This window comes from Gymnodraco acuticeps, unplaced genomic scaffold (assembly GCF_902827175.1).
Source record: "Gymnodraco acuticeps unplaced genomic scaffold, fGymAcu1.1, whole genome shotgun sequence".
Taxonomy (NCBI): domain Eukaryota; kingdom Metazoa; phylum Chordata; class Actinopteri; order Perciformes; family Bathydraconidae; genus Gymnodraco; species Gymnodraco acuticeps.
The window spans coordinates 182,364-207,895 of record NW_022990132.1 but is presented as its reverse complement, the minus strand read 5'-3'; the positions used below and the strand labels follow the sequence as shown (position 1 = coordinate 207,895).

At 41.8% G+C, this 25,532-nt stretch overlaps 1 protein-coding gene, 1 long non-coding RNA gene and 1 pseudogene across 6 annotated transcripts; 2 read left to right on the top strand and 1 right to left on the bottom strand.

Moving 5' to 3' along the window:
* Window positions 1-34: 34 nt before the first annotated feature.
* LOC117546549 lies at window positions 35-5,051 on the bottom strand. The gene is made up of 3 exons (XR_004569032.1): window positions 5,001-5,051; window positions 760-915; window positions 35-62 (listed from the first exon to the last, which is right to left on the bottom strand). It is a non-coding gene; the product is annotated as an uncharacterized LOC117546549 (long non-coding RNA).
* On the top strand, window positions 3,654-15,042 carry LOC117546548 (lactosylceramide 1,3-N-acetyl-beta-D-glucosaminyltransferase A-like). Of its 5 annotated transcripts, XM_034216764.1 has the most exons (3): window positions 3,945-4,323; window positions 6,221-6,370; window positions 11,886-15,042. In XM_034216764.1, the coding sequence occupies exon 3, from the start codon at window positions 12,783-12,785 to the stop codon at window positions 13,956-13,958; it is 1,176 nt and encodes a 391-aa protein (XP_034072655.1). In that variant the 5' UTR covers window positions 3,945-4,323; window positions 6,221-6,370; window positions 11,886-12,782; the 3' UTR covers window positions 13,959-15,042. The 5 variants fall into 5 exon arrangements, 4 of the variants coding, with proteins under 4 accessions (XP_034072655.1, XP_034072652.1, XP_034072653.1 ...); XR_004569031.1 differs by lacking the exon at window positions 11,886-15,042 and having other exon boundaries at window positions 3,654-4,323; window positions 4,550-6,774; XM_034216761.1 differs by lacking the exon at window positions 6,221-6,370.
* A 5,059-nt stretch (window positions 15,043-20,101) lies between these two features.
* LOC117546547 lies at window positions 20,102-24,264 on the top strand (annotated as a pseudogene).
* The last annotated feature ends 1,268 nt before the right edge of the window (window positions 24,265-25,532 follow it).

The following is a 25,532-nucleotide window of genomic DNA, read 5'->3' as shown; positions in this document are numbered from 1 at the left end:
CCACCAGACTTACCACAATGTCAAAGTAGTCTACTTTAAAACCCTCCAAGGAATTAAGATACCTAAAGGAGGAAAAAGTGGACATAATGTTACTAAGGCCAAGTATCTGCAGTTAGCCCTACACAAGCATGATCATTTCTGACGTGGAGCTAATCTGAACTAAACATTGAATACTGCTTTCTATTCCTCCATCTTGTGACTGTGTAACTCTGAGTCCGTGATGATGGACTCAACCAGCACCCGACACCACGACTTCATCACCGCCCAGTACACCACACACACATGGGAGGAAACAGTGTTGGGAAAATACTGAATGTCCTCTTCCAACATGAGAGTAACGTGATAACAAAGGTATCCCAACTGTAGCTGTGAACATGACAGGATGTGTGATTACCTAGAAGAGCATCAGGACTGTTTGAGGCATATGATAGCTATGTGATTAACATGATGATTCAGCCTCTATGGAGAGAGACATCAAGCATGCTCATTTCTGACGTGGAGCTAATCTGAAGTAAACATTGAATACTAATATTCATTTGTAGCAGAAGTGTGTTATTCATTTTTGAGGAATTGTTCGTGTTTGGCTTAATACGTTTTTGGTCATTCTGTGTTTTACTTCCATACATGATTATCACATGTTGTGTTCATGTGGCTATCATGTGTAAATGTGTGTTAGACTGTAAGTGTGTGTGGACCCCAGGTAGGATAGCTAGTGCTGATTGGGATCCTATGAAAAGATAAAAGGTAACTATGACTCACGATCTGACTGATGAGCTGCGAGGCCTCGGTCTGCCCGCTGACCGGCAGCAGAGTCAAACCCAGGTCCAACACAACAAACTTCTGCACGGCGGAGAAGTTCTGCTCACTGAGGCGCGTCTTCTCCACCAGCACCAGCTCCTGGAAACTGCTGCTGGTCTGTACAACAGGAGGGACACATATCACTGTAGTGTTCTTTCAGTCAAAAGTAGACCAGGAAGTATCTCGTAAAGTAATAACAGTATTTAGTAAAGCAATGATATAGTATGTTTTACAAGGGAACACAGCTGAGGTTCTGAAATTCAATGTCCACAGTCCACTTAGCGCGGTTTGCTGTCTGCGGTAGAATGAATGAGAGAGAGCGTATTTCTCTAAAACATCCTGTTGTGGCAATCCAGTACAGCTATAGACTAAGATCTCAACATTACATCACTCTGTCCGTCCCCTCAGTCCGCACGGTGCTTGGGAAAAAAGCCATATCATACTCTGCCCCCTCGACCTGGAACACACTTCAGCAGGAACTTAAGCTGGCCACTTTGATACCCATCACGGATTTTAAACTCATTTTAAAAAAGCTGGAGAAATCATCTGTGGGTGTTTGCACCTGCTATATCTGACTGTATATGGATTTTAATGACTACTTTTTTATGATGTTGTATTTTAGTGTTGCTCTGTGTTTAGTGTCCTGTCTGTCTGTAACTTTGTGTGGTAGTGTTACCACTGACAGGTCTCTCTTGAAAATGAGACCTTGTGTCTCAATGAGATCTACACCTGTATAAATAAAGGCAAAATAAAAAAAATAAAAGAAATCCAGCACTCACAACAGGAAAGAATGAAACAGAGAGGAATCAATAAAACACAAACACAGAAATAGTTTAAATCAATCAGTATTATTTAGTTGCGCACCACCAAACAACAATGGGGAAACATTACCTGCTCTCAAGCAATCATAGAGCAATGACAAACATGTTCCCTAATCATGTTTAACACACACACATTGTCAGGTCTCCTAAACTTGGACATGTTCCAGATGTCGAAAGGTCATCATCTCATGACGTCTTTAGGAGTCTTGCAGGATATGAATTATCCACTTAACAAAGACTTAACTGTTTGCACATGAACGCACATACATTTCTTCCTTACATTAACTAACACTTAACTGTATTATAGATATAATAATAATTGCATTTCCTCTGAGCTTGGCGTCAGCTGACTTAACGTAATAATTAGCAAAGAGACGATTATCTGGAAACTGTAATTCAATAACATACCTAGTTACTATGACTAGGTCCAAGATTGATATAACAATCCTTATTTATATCATATAGTAGTCTTCATCTATTGGTTGGCGTCGACGGGGGCGGGTCTTCTTCTGAAGTCCTCTGATGACGTGGCGATGGCGCATCTATTACGATATTTTATCAAACAATTCTTCTAATGTTTGTTGGTCATTAAACACTAAATGTTAGTAGTAATGCAGCGTCGATGAGAGAGTTTGAGACGGTGTGTTCAGTATGCAACTCCACACGTCATATCTCTGATAGTGTTACGTTATTATGAGAGTGCTCTCATACTTGTTTGAATCTGAAATTGTATATATTTATATAAATATATGTGTGTGTGTATATGTGTCCGCATCTGTAGCCTGTTATTGTCTCATTACACCGCACTGTGAATGAATTAAAAGTAAATGTATAAGTCATCATGAACACAGTTGTTGCTGCTGTGCCTCCTGTCATCATTAATGGACGTCTCTTTAAAATGACCGCTCAGAGGAGAGGAGTTCTCATTTCTCTAACCTCCTGCTGCTTCCCCTCCTCTCTCCTCGGTTCCCCTCCTCAACTCCTCCGCTCGCATCTCCTGTGGGCGGGACTAGGACACAAGGATAGGAGTCGAGGAGGGGAATTAGAGAAATGAGAAAGGGCCTGAGTAAGCAGACGTTGTTGTGCAGCTCTCACTTTACTCCACTAGATGTCAATGCTGGCCTTTCCAATACAAAGAGCTTTAACCCACGTGTTGTGCAATAAAAGAGGACCTGAGATTTGACTCCATTAAGACTAGAAAGGACCCTTTGAAGATAAACTATTAAGGTGTTAAGTCCTACCTGATGAAGTCCTAGCATAATGCAAAGTGTAAAGACAATGACATAATTTGCATTTAAAGGACTTGATCTCAGAGATATGCACAGCAGTAAATATAATAAACAAGAACAGATTTACCATGAACTCATGGCAGGCCTGTGGGTTTTATAACTAACTGCAGCCTGATGCATGCTTCTTAGAAATGACTGTATGACCAGTCTGATACTGAAACTAATGACATGAATGCATGTCCTGCCTGGGTCTCGTCATGCTACCTCCCTGATGGCTTCCACAGGATTGTAGCTGACATCCTCGTGGATTCATCTTCTTATTACAGACACATGCATTTCCTAACATTCGGTCTATATGCTGTAAAATGTATTATCTCTTGGATTTACACACGGCATCTATTGCACGTCTGTCCGTCCTGGGAGAGGGATCCCTCCTCTGTTGCTCTCCCTGAGGTTTCTCCCATGTTCCCCTTAAACTGTGGGTTTTCTCTGGAAGTTTTTCCTTGTACGATGTGAGGGTCTAAGGACAGAGGGTCTAAGGACAGAGGGTCAAAGGTCAGAGGGTGTCGTTTTCTCATACTGATATTCTGTACAAACTGTGCTGTTGTATTTACTGTATAGTGTCCTTACTGTAAGGTCATTATTATATGTACAGCAATTTGGCTCGACCAAAAATCGTTTTAAAAAATATGCTATACAAATAAAACCTGAAAATTTGATGCATTAAATAAACTCTTAATCTCCTACTTCACATATCTACACATTGAGACATTACAAATCCCTCGTAGACATTAATTCATTATTCTGATTAAACAAACATTGGATTTTCCAGTAGTGAAAAGTGATTAAGGGCTACTCTATCTGAATAATGAAAACAAGTTATTTGAAAGAAGAATTTTACTGTAATAATTGTGAAAACTCAAAATCACAGAGAAGCCTGAATGTGGCCCGGAGAAAAAAGGTTTCCATCTTTGCTTTTATACATTTGTATCAGTAAATAGGATTAAAGTAGGGAAAGCAGTAGAAATGTGACATTACATGTAGGAGAAACAGAGAGTTGGTTATTAGAGGATCTGTGGGGATGTAGAGGGACTGTAAAGGGAGCGCTGTAGCCCATTTATCAAACCACACAGGATGCTCTTATTATCTTCCTCTGACCTCTTTTCTCATGTCTGTTTGTAATTGTTTTTGTCTGGTTGCTGTTTACTTCAAGCAACGAAGAAGAATAGACTACAAGTAAACCTCCTCTTGTTACAAAGCTGAGTTAATGTCCTCCCCAGAGAGTGACACACGCTCACTCACAGAGCTACACTGAGAGGAGGAGCAACACTGAAACAGGAGAGCTTCAACTTCACAGAACGAAAGTAAAAGTTAGTGTGAGCAGAGCTGCGGTCCAGACAGCGTCTCTGTTTCTCTGAAGAAACAACTGAATCCAGCAGCTTCTTCTCAACAACAGCAGAACCTCTGAAATACTGGTGAGTGCACTACAGAGACACAACGCCTCACTAAACACGAGACAAAGAACCGGAACAGCCAGGCGTGCTGCTAACAGCTAACTAGCCTAGCTCAGATTGTTTGGGAGGTCTCTTTTTGTATAGTCTGTAAAGGCACGACATTTAGATTGTTCAACCTATTTAACTGTTATACACTTGGGTCAGCAGCCGTTAACTTATAACCCTTTCTTTCTCAACTTCTCTGTAGTTACTGCTGTCTCTCTTTGAAAAGCTGATCATATTTCCTGTGTTTCAACATCCGGTGTTTCGGATTAACTGGTTTTCCGATCAACTGGTTTACAGAGGTGGGGGGCGTGGCCTTCGACTGAAATACACATTTCGATCGCTTCTTCTGTCGTTTACATACATATTTTGGTATATTTGGCTCGGTAGGAAGATGTTGATACACATTCAGTACCAGTGTGTGAGGTTGTGGTTACGATGGCAATATCCGGACGCGAACAGCGAGGACTACAAAAAGAAAAACGAGTTGAATGGGGATGTGTGTTCAAAACATTGCGAGCTCGAATAAATCATTTAAACCAGCTATTGTTGCCAGACTTATCACTGAATATCGTTCTTAATGTGATACCAAGTCCATCTGAGACCTGTGTATACCTTCAGACAGCCTCCAAGTGAAGCACACGTTGTTTACTCACAGTTTGAAAGCAGCGTGGAGAAGTCTTCATCTGTGGAGCTGTGATCCGCTCAGGGGAAATGGGACCCGCCCAGGTTAAAGTGTGTTACGACTTCTGTGGCTATCATGCGATCATGTTTAATATGAAAGACTACACACACATGTATCCCTTATAAAAACAGTATTCTGCAGCACTCATCCAGATAAGATGTGACTGTTAACTCGTTTTGCAAAGATAGCAGCAGAAATGTCATTGCTGCATGTGCAGGGATAATTGCTGATGGGTCATTAATGTTGGTCTCGGCAAACAATATTAGGAATCCTCTATTCAAACTTAATATTCAGTGTCCATCGACATGAAAATAACAAACAAGTTCATGCTGGACTCAAACCCGAGTCCCAAAATGAGTGCGCCACGAATCAATACGACGTCATAGTCATAGTCGTTTAACTGTGAGGTGTTTGTACTGTAGCCTACTCTGGAGAGTTTTTTAAGGTCAAAAAGAAACCGCATGATGGGATGTGCAGTACCAAATATGTAAAGCACTTTTTTGTTAATTTATGATTTGCTGCATATGAAGAATAAAACAAAAGTCCTCTGTCGTACCACATTGAAGTATCATTATTTTGCATTGTGTTGAATCGCATCGTATCGCCCCGTATCGTATAAAGTTGAATCAAATTGTATTGAACTGTATCGCAACAGGGGTGAATCGTATCGCATCGCCTGGTGTTTCAAAGGTATCGTTAATGTATCGTATCGTGGCAACGTATTGAGATGCGCATCGCATCGGCCTCAGTGATGGAGATGCGTAGACATTAATTCATTACTCTGATTAAACAAACATTGGATTTTCCAGTAGTGAAAAGTGATTAAGGGCTACTTTATCTGAATAATGAAAACAAGTTATTTGAAAGAAGAATTTTACTGTAATAATTGTGAAAACTCAAAATCACAGAGAAGCCTGAATGTGGCCCGGAGAAAAAAGGTTTCCATCTTTGCTTTTATACATTTTTATCAGTAAATATGATTTAAAGTAGGGAAAGCAGTAGAAATGTGACATTACATGTAGGAGAAACAGTGAGTTGGTTATTAGAGGGTCTGTGGGGATGTAGAGGGACTGTAAAGGGAGCGCTGTAGCCCATTTATCAAACCACACAGGATGCTCTTATTATCTTCCTCTGACCTCTTTTCTCATGTCTGTTTGTAATTGTTTTTGTCTGGTTGCTGTTTACTTCAAGCAACGAAGAAGAATAGACTCAAAGTAAACCTCCTCTTGTTACAAAGCTGAGTTAAAGTCCTCCCCAGAGAGTGACACACGCTCACTCACAGAGCTACACTGAGAGGAGGAGCAACACTGAATCCAGCAGCTTCTTCTCAACAACACTCTGGTGAGTGCTCTACAGAGACATCACTTACTGAATATTTAGTCACAGTTTGATTAAAATCTGAATCTGACTGTATTATATCCATTTCACCATATAAAGAATAGTATACGATAGAAATGTGTCAGTTAGGTTAATAGCAACAGCCAAAAATACAATGTAAACTTTAAACGTCCTTTATACAGCTGATAACGTTTACTAGTATTAACTTCAGTGATGCTCAGCAAGGAGGTCTCACACAAATATGGCAAAATCCCCCAAAATGAATAGAGCTTGTTTGGTCTACACCAGGGATGGGCAACTTGGATGGTGGTGGGGGCCACATAATGTATGTACTGGCCACCAGGGGCCACAGATTCACTTGGAACCAGAGTCCTGCGAAAAAAAAGTGATTCGCGGGTGGTATTTTTTCAAACGCTTTTTTCCGGGTTCGGTTCTGGGTAAAACAAAGAAGATGCGGGTCGGGTTGCGGGTGTTGCACAATAAATAAAATAATAATAATTTAGTTTAATGTTTAAACCCTCAGACCTCTCCCCCGCGGGACCGCGCATAATCACAACCTCTGCAGCGCATCAATCTGCTGCTGAGCGCCACATTCGAAATGGCTGAGGTGAAGCTCTCTAGCAGAGAATACAGCATTTTCAATAACACTTCCTCAAGAGCGAAATCCAACGTCTGGAGGCTTTTGGTTCCTAGATGGAGAAAATAACCAACATCCCACGCCTTTTGAGACAAATATGTAACTGCGTGTGTTAATAATTGCACGTTTTCACTGCTCATATCTGCGGGTTCGAGTCGGGTTGCGGATCTTGTGCCGACGGGTCGGGTCGGGTTGCGGAACTAATTGGCAATATGCATAGGCGGAGTTTGACATTTGCGCTTGGGGGGGGCAAACCTTTTTTACTGACGTCAATACACAGGATACAGTAGCAATAAAGCCAGCGCTCACCGCACTGAGTATGACTTTTCCACATACGAACGCAACTCGTCCCGTTATGCACGCCTCATGCCTGCCGTACACACACACTCATATGGAAGGGGCGGTCTCTCCCCCCAACAACAGTGCATTACATAACTGTAAAACGTATCATAACTGTGCACATCTTATACTTATTTGATAACTACTACATCCCTTGGTTACTTGAACACGCTACAATATTATTAACCAGTGTCCTACCTTAGTGCAGAAGTAGACGCATTTTTTCACGTTCCGCATATATATCCACTATCCCCTCAGGTGACAGCTGAGCAGTTATGTCGTCCTCAATGTGAAGAATAGCAAGTGAGGAAAATCTTGTTCCTCCCATCGTTGACCGCAGCCAGTTCCGAATTCTCCTCATTGCAGAAAGACTTCTCTCTGAGGTGGCAGATCCGATAGGCAGAGTCAGTGCCAACTGGAGCATCTTGTATACATTTGGATGAATCAATAAAACACAAAAAACGCTCCTTGATTTCAAGCTGCTCTGCATATCTTAAACACACTGATAATTGTTCCGTTTTGCAAGACCTGGCCTCATCTGCAATTATAGAAAAAAATCCAGTATCCTGCACTTTCTCTACAATTTCTGCACAAACTAAGTTAGCACATATGTCAATGACTTCGTTCTGGAAATCTGGGCTAGTCGCATTGAAATAGTTGGACTGCATGTTTTTAAAAGCAGAATCATACTTGGAGAAGAAGCCACAAACCTCAAGAACATTCCCACGCGACTCTGACTCGCTTCCTTCCCGATGCCCACGAAAAGGCAATCCGAGTTTGGACAACAGCCTCACAATATCAACAATTTTGCACAAATAAGATCTGTTCTTCTCAACAGAATCTTCGTGGCTTCGGGAAAGTTTAGCTGCAATAGATCCAGAAGACGCAGTCACTTTATAGTTATCCCATTTAACCATGCAGTTCAGATGGGCCTGAGAGTGTGCATGTTTCTCCAGTTTGCTGCTTATTTTTTTTCCAGTCACTCAGGCCCTTTCTAAAGGAATCCTCCACACGCTGTCAGTCTGGAAGTTGCAGCATGAAAAACAGAAGACGGCATCCATTCGTACTGAATATTCCAGCCAGGGATAGTTCTTGTAATAGTACTTGGAAAATTATCGTTTTGTTTTCCCAATCATTTTTTAGGGGAATTCGGATAGGCTGCTTGGGACAGCTGTGTTTTTCCCCAAGATCATCATGACCCATTGACGGCCCCGGCACCGGTGGTCTCCCTGCTGTGGGGTTAATGACGTTAGCTGGTCCTGCTAATCCAGAGCTCTCCGCTGTGGGGCTAACGTTATCTGGTTTAGCTAATCCAGAGCTGCTTGTTTGCGTGTCTGCCACTTCACATTCTGACGGCTGCTGGTTGGTAAGGTTAGGCTCAGTTGGTGGCTCTTCTGTTGTTGAAGCTTTTACAAGACGAAATTGGACGTTTTAAAAATCGCTGAATATCCATTACTGCTAATTCTTGTAATACAATAGCTGAATCACTTGTATACAAAAAAAAGCGAGGGAACTTGTGTCCTTAACCTCACACGTCACACACACACACAAACGTCACAACATGCGACTGCTCAAAAATAAAATTATTTAAAACAAAACATGATATTATTCAAATTTGTTTTGTAACAATCATTTTATTACATCTATTAAAATATTGATATACGAAATATTTGTATTGGAACAGTTTTAGACTTAGTAATGCAGTAACATATTTCAGCCACCAGGGGGGGGCAATGCCCCCCCTGCCCGCCCCCCCCCGCAAAATCCGCCTATGGCAATATGTGCGGGTAGCGGGTTCGGTATTGCACGTCGCGGGGCGGGAGCGGGTCTTGAAAATCAGACCCGTGCAGGACTCTGCTTGGAACACACACACAAATTCCATGTATTGTATGTAATTATTAACAAATAAACTAAGTCTGACATCTAAGAAGCTCACTAAACAAATTCACAGAAATGTTATTTAATTTTTACAAGTGGCATGTTTGTATTGAACAGGTTATTTAACAGTGGAATAAAACTATTTTTAAACTATTGGAAAGCACGGATAATGTGTCTGCATTGAGATGAACCATTAAGATGACATGACTAACCCAGACATTAGTTGTCTAACTTGAACCTAAGACACTTATAGCCTCTGCTGACGCACAATAAGGGGAATGTCAACCCGCACTCGGCTGTTCCTCAGCGCTGCTCCCCCTCCCTCCCGCTGAATTTATTAATGAAAAGCGTAGTAATCATAGATAACACTGCAGGGTCCGTGACAGTTTGTTTTCATATGATTTCAAATAAACAAACTTTTAAGCTTGTAACGGCATAATTACATTACATTGCATTTAGCTGACGCTTTTATCCAAAGCGACTTACAATAAGTGCGTTCGACCAGGAAGACACAACCTTGAAGAAAACAGAATCATATAAGTACATCAGGTTTCATAGAGCCAAACATTTCAAGTGCTACTCAACTGGCTTTAGATAAGCCAGTCCTTTGTTAGTATATAAGTGCTTTGTTAGCAGTTCTTTGTTAGTAATTCTATCGCTCGAAGTGGAGTCGAAAGAGATGAGTTTTCAGTCTGCGCTGGAAGATGTGCAAGCTTTCTTGATTACAATCCGTAACTTAAATTCACAGCAGGCATAACAACAGCTGGTGTTTCTTGTCAGTGTTTCCCCGGGAAACAAACACAATACACACAAACGCTGCACAGATTATTTATATTATTTTTGCGGTATTTGGCTGCCGAACGAAATCATGTACGCAGCTCACAACGTAACTAGGAGTCTAGTGGACGGTATCAGTACTACAAGTAAATAAAAAAAACTACAAGTAATTTTTTATTTTTTTATTAATTACGTTGTTTATCAATTATGCCCTCGGGCCACCATTTGCCCACCCCTGGTCTACACCATCTGAACTGCACATTTTAGCCATCTTTAACCCCCTGGTAGATAGAGCTGCTTCATGCTAATAACATAGCTTATGCTAATTGTGCATTGTGCACAAAAAGTTAGCATCCTGCAGTCTCTATGTGATCGGGACCTTTAACAGTGGCGGCCGGCCCATAGGGGCGCTAGGGGTGCCGCCCACCCTCTTACCACATGTTTGATTGTCATTAAAAATTAAAAAATATATTTTAAAAAATAATAATAATTTTTTTTAATGAACAAGGTAAATATTATATAATTGGTATCAGTAAAATGTATAATCTACAATAAAATCTCGTTTAAAATTGTTTTACGATGTCTAAAGTTACTGATAAGTCACGTGTTTCCTGCCTGGCCGCAGCGTGTATCATTACCCTCTCTCGTCCGGGCGGTAGAAAGGAGCCCTCAGCCAGAGCAGCAGCAGCCAACAAGCTGACTGTTGCTATCTGTATACTATGCCGCCGAAACATAATTTCAGCCAATCAGCGTCGTCAGATCTGATGCTCAAAGGGCGCCGTGTCAGCGCCCTGGCCTGTGTGTCTGAGTTGTTTGGACTCGTATCCAAGGTGACGCTACAGTAGTTGTCTGCAGGTGGAGACTCCGGTGCTAGTGGATCGCCGGAGCTGTAGATTAACATTTACATGCTTATTGTAGTTGTAAGGGCAATGCCTGTGGCACCATGGAGCATGTGTGTGGGCTGGACCTGTGTTTTACAGGAAAGGAGTGAGCAGAGGGTCGAGTTGTCGATTCTTGTTCAGTTTTCATCTTCCTCACCCTCTCAAACTTTGAGTTGCGCGCGCTGCTAAAGAGACGCGCTACCATGGAAACCAAACAATGGTGTAGCTGTATTAAAGTCCGAGTGGAAACAGTCGTGAGTAAATCTGATTTTGTCAGAAATCGGGAGAAATATGACCCCGGGAGGAAACCGGGGAGAGGGCAATGAAATCGGGAGGGTTGGCACGTAAGTAACACACACACACACACACACACACACACACACACACACACACACACACACACACACACACACACACACACACACACACACACACACACACACACATACATAATGTTCGTATTTAGTCTCCTGATTTTAAATGGGAATTAAATCATTTGAGTGTTCCCAAAGCACCAGTGTTCTGCAGTTTGTGTGGGCCTACTGTACTGTTGCACAGTTTTGGAAGATTCATAGCTAACCACACTGAAGATTATGGATTATCTCATATTTGTAAGCCCCCCCCCCCCTCTAACATCATCAGATAATTTAAGGGGTCATTTCTCAAAAATGTCTTCCGGGGGAGGATCCCCCCAGACTGCCTTAGTATGGTTTGGTCCCTAACCCTATAGACATGGCAAATAGACAATATGTAATTAAGTTGTGTTTCTTCACACGTTTTGTCCTCAGAGTGTAGACATGTCTGCTGCCAGCTGTCTGCTGACTGAAGATCAGTTTCTGTGCTCCATCTGTCTGGATGTGTTCACTGATCCAGTCACCATACCATGTGGACACAACTTCTGTAAAGCCTTTTTCTCTCTCTTGATCCTCTTTAGTCTTTATAGTGCTTAGCATTGGTCTGTACTACTGTTATATTGACCTCTGAAATGTCCCATTTGACCAATCAGAATCAAGCATTCAACTAAAGGCCCTGACACACCAAAGAACACATCCCGACGGACCCGACTGTTGTGTCGCCTCACGTCTCCTGTGTCTTGGTAAAAAAGTCGCACTGGAACACACCGCAAAGACTTCAGCCGACAGCCAAGAAGCACGTACGCACTGCGCATACGGCGTGAGTGGCAATAACTCTCCTTACCAGCAGGCGGCGGAAGTGTATATTCGTCATTCAAAAGAGGCAACAACCGGAAGACAGACTGCGTGATATATACAAACAACAAATAGCAAATAGCCATCAAATCCAAAGACGCACGTTAATGGTGACATGGAACAGGGACAACTCAGTGATCATGGGAAGTCCTGCACAGATCTCAAAACCGTGACACCCGTCAGTCTGCTCTCCATATCCTCCGCACCATTTGTTCCTATGACTTACTGATGTGAGCCTGAGGGATAAGTGGAGAAGAGTTCTCAGGACAAAATAAGGACAGAGCATGTTGCCAAGCTTTACCTGGAGATGCTTGCAGCCGGATTATCATTAAGGAGCGGAGCTTTTGCATCTCACAGTTGAGGAAGATCAGTAACAGAGGAACCCAGACTCATGAGGAGCCTGACAAAGGTCTACTGGACTTTACATCATTCAAAAAGAAGAGATGCCAGGTAGGACAGAAGAATGAAAGAGGAGATTAAGGCGAGACAGACTAGAGAAGATAAAGTGAAGGCTACACTAAGGCAAACAGTTTGATAGATGGAATGAGTAGTAGAGAGGCAGGCAGAAATAAAATAAAATACTACCATTAAAGAAAAGCCAGAAGAAGATACCGCTCCACGAGAGTAAATGTCTAGAAGTATCCAGAGAATAGGTGATCTCAGGTTTGGAAGATCAGCAAAAAACAGTATTCGCGATGTTCATGAACTTCCGTCGTATTCACAAGTGCCAGTTCGTGCAGCTGCTGACCGCATGCATGGGGCTGTGTGTGGTGATGGTCAGCTGGGAGGAGCTGGACCACCATGTGGTCAGCCACATGAGATCCTACACGTACCGCTACCTGGTCAACAGCTACGACTTCCTCAACTCTAACTTCAACATCACCTCCAACCGTCACAGAAAGGATGGTTCTACTAACGTGTTGCTGACCTACCCGTACCTCATCAACCATCCAGGGAAATGTGCAAGGGGAGATGGGAAAAGCGGGGATGACGTCCTCCTTCTTCTGTTTGTGAAATCATCGCCAGAGAACTTTGAGCGGCGCCAAGCCATCAGGGACACGTGGGGGAACGAGAGCTTTGTTTGGTCCGAACTGGGAGCCACCATGCGGATGGTGTTCGCCCTCGGTGTGGACACAAAGCAGAGATCCAGGGTGCAGAGAGCACTGCTACAGGAGGACCAGACCTACGGAGACCTGATCCAGCAGGACTTTTTGGATACCTTCCACAACCTCACAGCCAAACTGATCACGCAGTTCCACTGGGTCCACGACTACTGCCCTCAGGCACGCTTCCTCATGTCTGCAGATGACGACATCTTCGTCCACATGCCCAATTTGGTGAAGTACCTAAGGCAGCTTCTGAGAAATAAATCAGGGGTCAAAGACTTTTGGGTGGGGCATGTACATAGAGGAGCCCCTCCAGTTCGCCGCAAAGAAAGCAAATACCACATCCCCTATGATCTGTACCCCTGGCCTTCCTACCCGGACTACACGGCTGGAGCGGGGTACGTGGTTTCAGGAGATGTGGCCGCTAAGATCTACCAGGCCACTCAGGTGCTGAACTCCTCCATTTACATTGACGATGTCTTCATGGGGATTTGTGCCAAAGCCATGGGGGTCTCTCCCCAGGAGCATGTGTACTTTTCAGGTGAGGGCAAGGCTCTGTATCACCCCTGCATCTATGACCACATGATCACATCGCACGGTCACGCCACAGACGTTCGGTCACTGTGGCAGGCAGCTACAGACCCTGCAGTGTACGGCAAGTCCAGAGGATTTATGGGTAATCTGTACTGCACAGCGGTGAGGGCGATGATGCTGTGTCGGCCATATTACCAGAACTCTTACTCCTGTAAGGCTGCTTTTACATAAATGATCCTCAGGTAACGCAAGGACTGCTTAATGCTAAATGTTTGCAGACAAAGAAATGATGGAACTTTACTCAAACAGTCTGCCATGCTGTTTTTCTTTAATGTGATATGTAAGTGTTTACTTGGCTAACTTGCCACACACCACCAATGCTACAGCTTGAGCCAAGCAGCACAGGGATGAACTATGCCAATATTTTTAACAGTATCAGTGCAGTGCCTTTTCAGTGGGGCAAGATATAGCAAATATGTGTGCCTATCCTGCTATTTGTGTGATTTCTTTTAATCACACAGCGTTAAGAACAAATTAAAATGTGCCTATAACTGTCAGCTGCAGCCCTAGTATTATCATTGGTTTAACTACTAACAGTATATATTTAAAACATGTTAAAAGGACCATCTTGAATAGCTACAACAGTAAAATACTTCTAGGCAGATTGTGGAGGATAATGGGAGAATGAAGCCAACCTCACGTATGAAAGGTTACATGTCAATAGAGGGGCAGAAACCGTCTTGCAAATGTACATTCCAATCTTGAACAATGAACAGCGGTAGACAGTGTTGAAGAAAGGAAGAAAATGGAACAATGTATTATTATATAAAGCTTGAATATGCAAAAAAACTGTGTTAAAACTCTGAATGCCATAGTCATGTATCGTATAGTTTAACGCTTTAGCAATATAAACAGGATGTATAACAACAATCCTTAAAAACATAGGAACTCATAAAGACCTGTACTACGCACTTACTCTTTCGAGGAGATGAACTTTCTATGCACTTCCCCTTTCGAGGAGAACATCATGTTACACATGTTATGTATTTCCTTGCGGGAAGTGAACATTTAACCGCAGCAACGAAGAAGGACACCTCTAGCGCACCGGCTTGCACGCAAAGCATGTGACAAACCACGTGTCAAACCATGTGACAAGCCACGGGAAAGAAGAGGATAAAAGAAGACTGAAGAACACAAAATCTGAGATATAATATGTATTCGAGCTAAACGCATTTCATTTTTTATTGATGTGTGGTGTTATAACTTGTGAAACTTTAATAAAACTACCTGTTCACACTTGTGAGAGGAAACTAAAGTTCATGTAGTCCCTTTGATTATTACTGAATAAGTGACAAATCAGACGGAAATGTAACCTGTTCCCACATAGCTTGAGTCCTGAGTCCAGATTGATTCCAGCGTCCTGTTCCTTGGATGAGGATCGATCCCTGACGGAGTCTTGCAGAGACACCAGAGAGAACAACAGGTCAGTCGCACCTAAGATAACTCTGTTGCTGAATTCTGTCATATTGGAAGTCGCCATGATCGATTGATCTGAAATACGGCAGCAGTGCTTTACGGGTATTGAATCCCAAGGTTTTCAGAGGTGTGTTCATTAAGGTCTGTGATCAAAGTCTAAAGGGATAAACTAACAGGGTAAAGTTAAATTGATGAATGGAGGTAGTATAGGAAGAAGGGAGTTTGTCAGTACCTTGTGGTGGTGTGTGAGGACACACCTTTTATGCCCGGACTGAGTAAAAACCGTAACGTTTAACAACAGTAACAAAGTACATTTACTTAAGGCCCCGGCCACACGAGGACGAAAACGGTCGTTTGCGTTACTGTTTAGTGTCATATAGACCGTTCGGCCACACGAGGACGACCGAATACGGCACTAAACAACTGCGGAAACGATAACGGGTCCCAAGGTGGATAGAACGGCATACGCAACGCTCTGGGGGGTCCAACGGGTCCGTGTGTACGCCCTATACGATCATTTTCTGATAATGATGAGGCAATAGCCCCGCCTCTCCCCACCTCTGCTGCTCACCCCCGCGTCAAAGTAAACTGCACACTGACTTCAGATTATTTATCTTTCTCTCGATATGGACATAAACGCGAGTGAAGTCTAATCTGACAGGACGGAGACACGCAGCTCTGCTCACCTGCAGCTCCTCCCGCTGTGATGCGGCGGTGAACGGAGTAAAACACACACTTCAAGTAAGATCATCACCCTTAGCTATTTTAATTACCTCTCAAACTACCTAAACTAGTTATAAATATGTTTATTTGTACTGTCGGCCGGGTCACTCATTACTGGATCAGCTGCTGCATGAAACAGACACTGGCGCACTGTCCGAAGAGAGGGAGGAAAAAGAGAGGCTCCGTGTATTTTATTATTATATTATATAGATTCGTTATTCATTCGTTTTAAAGCTCAATAAATAACAAAGAAGACCTTTGACCGGCACTTTTATAATTTTGTCGGAAGATTTAAACTTTAATACACGTTGGCGAAAAACTCTGCCCGGTTCCCTCGGCCCCACCGCGGAGAATAAACAGAAGGGCAACCATGACAACCATGCTTCTTCGCTGCTTTTGTGGAGGAAGTTACAGCGCCACGTACAGGCTCGGCATATGTACTGCAGCTTCTCCAGCGGTTTGAGCTAAACGGAGCGGTCTCGTGTGGACAGACACTATCCAGTGAATAGTGCGTGTGGACGGAAGCTTTTTTGCGTTTGCGTTAATCCTATGCGTTTAGCCGTTTTCGTCCTCGTGTGGCCGTGGCCTAAGGACACCTCCCTGCTCCACTCCCATTCAGGCAAATAGTGTACTCTATAGGCTACCAGTGGTTCCCAAACGGTGTGCCGCGGCACACTGGTGTGCCGTGAGGCAAGTCCGGGTGTGCCGTGGGATTTTGTGACAACCATACGTTATTATTGCAATATACAACTACACAAAAATAATTATTTTTTAATTTACTATATCAGTACTTTGTAGGTTTATATGTACGTAATCTGTGCGACTTGCGCGTCCACATCTCCACGTGCAGTGCTGCATAAACATGGCTGAGTCAGCGATAACTTTCGAGGGGTGGAGGTATGCCCATTATTTTAAGTTCGTCCGAAGAATAGACAGGAATGTGACGGTGAGGTGCAAACTGTGTCCAGGCCAGAAGCTGTTATCCACTGCTGGAAACACCACGTGGTCAAACCTCAACACACACCTGCAAAGAACACATGCTAAGGTGAAGCTACCGCACACGCTATTAGTTGTTTGTTTATATCACTGTCTGTTCTTCTTCTCTGTTTTCCGGTTGTTGCCTGTTTTGAATGACAAATACACACTACCGCCACCTGCTGGTAAGGAAAGTTATTGCCACTCACGCATGCGCAGTTTGTACGTGCTCGGCGAGTAAAGTAACGAGTAAAGTAAGGAGTTACTTTATGTAGATAGTAACGAAGTAGTGTAATATATTACTTTTTTTAAAGTAATACATTTATAATTTATAATTTGTAGTTCAGGACCATGGACAATGCAGCTTCCTTGCATTGACAGTTCTCTGTGCTGAATTTCTGCTGAGTTTCCTTTGCCTCATTTTTTATTTTGTGACCTGTCTGGTTTAAATGAGTGTGTTGCTGCTTTGATGAAGCCTAATTTGATAAAGTTTCAAATTAATTTCGGAAATATTTCGTAATATAGTTGTCTTTGTCACATTTTATTTGGCATTAGTAAATAATTATGCACATTTACAGATATTTTACATGATATGAGTGATAACACGTGTTATAAGGGCTATTTTTCACAATAGGTGTGCCTTGAGATTTTTACTGCCTTGGGCACAAAAAGTTTGGGAACCACTGCTCTATACTGCGCTACATTTATTTGATAACTTTAGTAACTTTGAAGATTCAGATTACCATAAAATATAATCAAGAAATAGTTTATCATGTATTATTATAGGTTAGTGAAGAAACACACTCCTCAATGTCAGTTTTGGTAGTTTAATGACAAGGATGACGACACCCTGAAACAGAGCAATGCAGCAAGATAAGCTGACAAAGTACTACATCCATGCATGTCATGACCAATACAAATATATATACAACGACACAGAATATAAACACACCAAACAATAGTGGAAACAATCTTACATGAATGAGTGGATGAACGTCTCAACTCGAGGCGGAGTGAATGAACAATGTTTGAACTAAAATGGCCGCTCGGCACTACCGGGTCAGAGCACGGCATATCCGGACAGCGACAGCAGTGACGCTACCCTCTGTGGCCGGCGATAAACTCTTCAGTTAGGATCAAATGTTATTGATCCCATGGTGAATTTCACAAGCTACCCAGCAGTATATAATGTAATTTAAATCAGCTCCTCCACTTCAGCTCTCTGAAGCAGAAAGACACTATTTAAGCATTGTGGCTGGCAACCTTAAAGTACCGCTGCTACCACAGCAATCTGAACAGCCAATCAGAGTTGGTTCTTCTGCCGACAGTGTCCGCACGGCCGAAAAGACACGGCGGTGCGGGACACACCAATCTGAGTAGGGCGACAGGACGCTCATCGACGGCGAGACATCTATCGACGGCCGAAATCAGCTTGGTGTGTCCGGGCCTTAAGCCGTTTTTAGCCTTCTTTAAATGTAATTTGACTCTAATAGCAGAATAAGCAGCATTGCAGCAGTTTTATCACATGAATAAATGCATGATGTGACAGTAATGGAGATGGACACATTGTGTTTTTAATGGTTTTCTATTGAATTTATTTAGGACCTTACACATGTACACAATTGTGATGTTAACAAGAACCATCAAGCTCCAGATGATATTACAGCAAAAACGCATATGATTAGTTAAGTTTAGCCTAAATGCGTTTTTACTATTAGTTTAATAACCAACAAGCAGCTGGAATACAAACGTTAGTTTTTAAAGTGACTTTCAGCAGACAGGGATCAGTCAGACAGCCTTAATGAACGATGTAAAACTACAGAGAGAGAAGAGTGATCACAGCTCCTCATATCTGTTCAGAAACTGGACAAAAGTTAAACAAGTACAAACCACAGACTGTCTGTGTCATGGCGAATACAGTCGCTGGTTTATTTATGTCTGTAGGCCGTTGTTATGAGTGTGGAATGACTGAGCATATACAACGTTAGCTTAGCCTGGTCGACCCAATCTCCATTCAGAAAACAAGCATTTTAAAAGCTTTCCGCCTGCAGACTTGTCAAGCATTAATTCATGGTTTTTACTAACCGGTATCAGTATGTTGTTACTTCGGCATCATTTAGAAACGTGTATTACAATTTAATCACGGTAAAATATGTTCATTTTGTTGTAGTTGTAGCTCCCGAGCCAGCGCGTCTTGTTTGAATGATGCGAGTAAACACAGCTGGCAGCCGTGGTGAAACTCGAGCGATTAGAGCGAAGTGAATATTCGCATCGCGTCCGGTGTGAACGCAGCATTAGTAAACTTTATTTTTATTTTTTAGTACATATAAAATAGGTAATAATGAGATCATCTATTAATTATGTTTGTCTAACTGCTACACGTGTATTTATACATAAATGTATATTTATGAACATCTACATATAGTTGTTAAAGGTTGTAAGATATAAATAATCACATCATGGGGTCATTAAGCTTTCAAACAGGTTCATGTAAGGTAGGCCTACTATAACATGAAAACATGATTTTTAAAATTAATTTCTGAATCTCACATTAGCCTGTAGTTTGGTATGTTATTGATATGGGCTGCAGGGGCGGTTCTAGGGGGGGGCAGGGGGCCAGTGCCCCCTAACACTGACCTCTGACCCCCCTGTGGCCCCCCTAACAATGAAAAGTTTTTTTTTTTTTTTTTTTTTTAAATGTATATTTTCTGGTACTCGGTTTGCCAAAAACCGCAGGATTTTGTTGCTGTAATGTGGGATTGTGCAGACACCCTTATGTAAAGTAGAGATGTAACTGTTCATTGCCTTTATTTTTATATAAATATGGTGTTAGTGCAAACATTGCACTATAACTGAAGCTGAAGCTAACAGTAATAACTATAAGATCTATCTGAAATAAATAAGTGTACTGAAACAAATACCAATAACTGTATTGCATTGTTTTCTTATGCGCAATTACTTCATATTGTCTAGTTCTCTTTTTCGTCCTGCATTTATTATGCCCCCCTCAGAAAATAACTGGCCCCCCAGTGGCCCCCCCAGTCAAATTGGTCTAGAACCGCCACTGATGGGCTGGACACCCCTTCACAATGATCATCATTGACTTTTTTTAGACCAAATTAGAAAGGCCAGTCAGGCCACTAATGAGCTCAATCATTCACATGTATTATTACTTTATAAATTCTCGAGTACTAGGCGTCTATTACAAAACCTTTGAAGGAATCGTCATGCATTCTGAATGTTTATACTTTAAAAACAGGCATCATGGCTCAAAATCCTGTTCTTGTTTAAGATTATTCATACTAATTTGTGAATTTAACATCCATATTCACTCTTCAAACCTGAAACAACTAAACAAATGTTTTCTCTTTTTGTATTGTCTGTAAAGGCCTGACATTTACAGTGTACAACTTATTTAACTGTTATACACTTGGGCCAGCAGCCGTTAACTTATAACCCTTTCTTTCTCAACTTCTCTGTAGTTACTGCTGTCTGTCTTTGAAAAGCTGATCATATTTCCTGTGTTTCAACATCCGGTGTAAACTCAAACCCGCAGCTCTACTCAGACAGGAAGTTCCTCTCAGGGCAAATGTTTAACAGAAGTCTATTTATTATCACAGTGAATTATAATATTTGTGTTTGATTCAGTAGCAGCATTATTACAATATATATTATATATTATTACGTTTTGGTATAATGTTCTGTTTACTGGATGAGTAGGGGTTTAATTAGATTACATTCAAGATTTCAACATGACACCAACACATTAACTTGCTCTAAAAAAATACTTAAATAAGATAATACTAATTAATGGAAAAATACAATTGGATATATATATATATTTTATTGATCCCAATTTGGGAAATTCTTTAGTTACAGACGCAGCGGTGTGTTCAGACATTAAAATACAAATACTTAAAAAGTGGAATAAAGAATGAACGATTACAAAAACAAATAATGTGACCACCTTTAAGAGAGCGTGACATGTTTTATTACAGGTTTGAGTTCAGATATGTGAATCTTTCAAACTCTTTCAGACATTTCAGGAAGTAGAACGTCTGTTGATGGGGCTCACATTGAACCATCAACTAACCACAGCAATAAACACAATGTGCAGTGTTGCCACATCCTAACAAGTTCAAAACATGAAAATTAAACAGTGGGTATAAATAAAGTCAAAAGTCAGTTTTGCAGATGAGCTGCAACACGAGGCTCCTGAAAGGGGGGGCTGTTCATACTCTGCATTATGACAATAAGCCAATAAACGGCACATCAGACAGGATATGTACTTAGTCCTTAAGATGACATCGACTGTTTCTCATACAGCATTCACATCACAGTTGGATTAAAATCTGAATCTGACTGTATTACATCCATTTGACCATATAAAGAATATTATACTATAGAAATGTGTCATTTAAGAAATTAGCAACAGCCGAAAATACATTGTAAACTCTGGGTGAGGAAGGTTAGACAGAATGCAGCCAAAGCTAGCATTAGCTTAAACTTATTTTCATATTTCCTGTATTTGAAAACATCTTTATAAATGACTGTATTAAACAAAGTAGTATCTAAGTATTCGATTTATTCTGGACTGTCCAAAGCAAGGCATCTGGTGTTATGCTTCAAGTTCTTGGAATTACTTATAAAAAGCATAACATTTAGATATTTCTTCTAATATAATTGTGACACACTGTGGTGAGCAGCCTTGAGCTTTGAACCCTTCTTTCTCAGCCGCACTGTTTCTGTAATAACTGCTCTCGGCCTTTATACAGCTGATAACGTTTACTGTTAACTATTAACTTCAGTGATGCTCAGCAAGGAGGTTTCACTCCTCTGTTCAACAATGGCAAAATCCCCCAAAACGAATAGAGCTTACACATTGTGTTTTTTAGAGTTTAAACTAAATGCTGCTATAATTTTCCAGATTTTATTTATAATATTAAAAAATCACTTTTTTGACTCCATTTCGAATTCTTGTCAACAAAAAAACTAAATGTTTTTGGTTGTTTGGTCTACGTTTTCATTTTCCTCATAGAAATACACCATCTGAACTGCACATTTGAGCCATCTTTAACCCCTTGGTAGAGAATGCTGATTCATGCTAATAACATAACTTATGCTAATTGTGCAAATTGCCCGAAAAGTTAGCATCCTGCAGTCTCTATGTGCTGGGGACCTTTACTATACATTTCTAACACAAGACGTTGGGGTTGTTAAAATGTTCGCGTTCGTAATAGGACTCAAATAGACAATATGTAATTAAGTTGTGTTTCTTCACACGTTTAGTCCTCAGAGTGTAGACATGTCTGCTGCCAGCTGTCTGCTGACTGAAGATCAGTTTCTGTGCTCCATCTGTCTGGATGTGTTCACTGATCCAGTCAGCACACCATGTGGACACAACTTCTGTAAAGCCTGTATCTCTCAACACTGGGACACTAAATTCCCCTATCAGTGTCCCAACTGTAAAGAGGTTTTTAACATAAAGCTTGAGCTGCTGGTCAACACTTTCATCTCTGAGATGGCTGCTCAGTTCAGACAGTCAGCTCAACAGAAAGCCAGCAGCAGCAGCTCAGAGCGACAAGTTGTCAAACCAGGAGAAGTTCCCTGTGACGTCTGCACTGGAACCAGACTGAAGGCCCTGAAGTCCTGCCTGGTGTGTCTGGAGTCCTACTGTGAGACTCACCTGGAGCCTCACCTGACAAGAGCAGGCCTGAAGAAACATCAGTTGATCGACCCTGAGGAGAACCTGGAAGGCAGGATGTGTGTGAAGCACGATAAACTGCTGGAGCTGTTCTGTAAGACCGACCAGGTGTGTGTCTGCATGCTCTGCACTGTTTTAGACCACAAGACACATGATGTTGTTCCTCTGAAAGAAGAATATGAAGGAAAGAAGGCTGAGCTGGGGAAAGACAGAGGCTGAAATTCAGCAGCTGATCCAGAAGAGACGACTGAAGATCCAGGAGATGAATCGCTCAGTGGAGCTCAGTAAGGAAGGAGCAGACAGAGAGATAGCAGATGGTGTTCAGGTCTTCACCGCTCTGAAGGAGTCTGTTGAGAGAAGCCAGGCCGAGCTCATCAACACCATCAAAGAGAAGCAGAGAGAGACAGAGGAACAGGCTGAAGGCTTCATCAAAGAGCTGGAACAGGAAGTCTCTGAGCTGAAGAAGAGGAGCTCTGAGGTGGAGCAGCTCTCACGCTCTGAAGACCAGCTCCACCTCCTCCAAAGCTTCACGTCCCTGAACGCTGCTCCACCCACCAAGAACTGGGCAGAAGTCAGGGTCCGTCCACCTTCATATGAGGGGACTGTGAGGAGAGCTGTGACTCAGCTGGAGGAGACGCTCAGGAAACAGATGAAGAAGCTGCTTGAGGTGGAGCTGAAGAGGGTCCAGCAGTCTGAGGTGGAGGTGACTCTTGATCCTGATACAGCACAACCCAAACTCATCCTGTCTGTTGATGGAAAACAAGTGAAAGATGGTGATGTGAGGAAGAATCTCCCAGACAATCCAGAGAGATTTGATTTGTGTGCTTGTGTCTTAGCAAAGCAGAGTTTCTCTTCAGGAAGATGTTATTACGAGGTTCAGGTTAAAGGGAAGACTGACTGGGATCTAGGAGTGGCCAGAGAGTTGATCAACAGGAAGGGAGAGATCTCACTGTCTCCTCAGAAAGGTTACTGGACGATATGGTTGAGGAATGGAAATGAGTACAAAGCTCTTGCTAGTCCTTCAGTCCGTCTCTCTCTGCAGTCTCAGCCTCAGAAGGTGGGGGTGTTTGTGGATTATGAGGAGGGTCTGGTCTCCTTTTATGATGTTGATGCTGCAGCTCTGATCTACTCCTTCACTGGCTGCTGCTTCAAAGAGAAACTCTACCCATACTTTAGTCCTTATAAGAACAATGGTGGTAAAAACTCTGCCCCTCTGATCATCTCTCCTGTCAATCACACTGAGTAGAACAACCCTTTGATTTGAAATCAGGTTCAATATCATGTAATGTTATAAATGTATGTGTTTTAGGGGATGGGCGTTGTTTACACTTTATTATCAGATTGTGATCAATGCATTTTTTTCTGTAAATATTTTCGTTGCTACTAAAACCGCAAACCGATTTGACTACATTTATTGAAACGATCTGATGAATTCTAAAAACTCTATTACCTGCCTTTGAAATCATCGAGAGCAACATATTCAAAATGAGAAGCATTTGTACTTTCCTGGCATGTCTTGATGCTAAATCTATCTTTTATTGTCTAATCATTGATTATATAGGAAATGTTGCATATTGGCTCACACAACTGAAGACCATTTTATGAATAAGTCTCAAAAATAATAATTATCTCTTTTCTTTGGAATAAATAAAGTAAAATGAATAACTGATGAAATGTGTTTGTTTGTTATTACCGTAAAAAAACAGCTGATTTTATTAAAACTGCACCAAATAATATAATTAAGAACACCATGAGCTGTTCTCAGATGAGCTGAACATACCTCTTCACAGTTGAGATAGTTTAGTACGAAGTGTGTGATAATGTTGTTTATAAGGTTTTGGGGTGTGTGTGAACAGCTGATTTGAACACTGTGATACATCATGAGGGACATCTGAGGACGCCCTTTAGAGGAGTTCAGGACTCTTTAAAGTAGAGACACTACATACTGATATACACCTGAACATCAGCAGGAGAGGACTCTTTAAAGTAGAGACAATACATACTGATATACACCTGAACATCAGCAGGAGAGGACTCTTTAAAGTAGAGACACTACATACTGATACACACCTGAACATCAGCAGGAGAGGACTCTTTAAAGTAGAGACACTACATACTGATATACACCTGAACATCAGCAGGAGAGGACTCTTTAAAGTAGAAGACACTACATACTGATATACACCTGAACATCAGCAGGAGAGGACTCTTTAAAGTAGAGACACTACATGCTGATATACACCTGAACATCAGCAGGAGAGAACTCTTTAAAGTAGAGACACTACATACTGATATACACACCTGAACATCAGCAGGAGAGGACTCTTTAAAGTAGAGACACTACATACTGATATACACCTGAACATCAGCAGGAGAGGACTCTTTAAAGTAGAGACACTACATACTGATATACACCTGAACATCAGCAGGAGAGGACTCTTTAAAGTAGAGACACTACATACTGATATACACCTGAACATCAGCAGGAGAGGACTCTTTAAAGTAGAGACACTACATACTGATATACACCTGAACATCAGCAGGAGAGGACTCTTTAAAGTAGAGACACTACATACTGATATACACCTGAACATCAGCAGGAGAGGACTCTTTAAAGTAGAGACACTACATACTGATATACACCTGAACATCAGCAGGAGAGGACTCTTTAAAGTAGAGACAACTACATACTGATATACACCTGAACATCAGCAGGAGAGGACTCTTTAAAGTAGAGACACTACATACTGATATACACCTGAACATCAGCAGGAGAGGACTCTTTAAAGTAGAGACACTACATACTGATATACACCTGAACATCAGCAGGAGAGGACTCTTTAAAGTAGAGACACTACATACTGATATACACCTGAACATCAGCAGGAGAGGACTCTTTAAAGTAGAGACACTACACTACTGATATA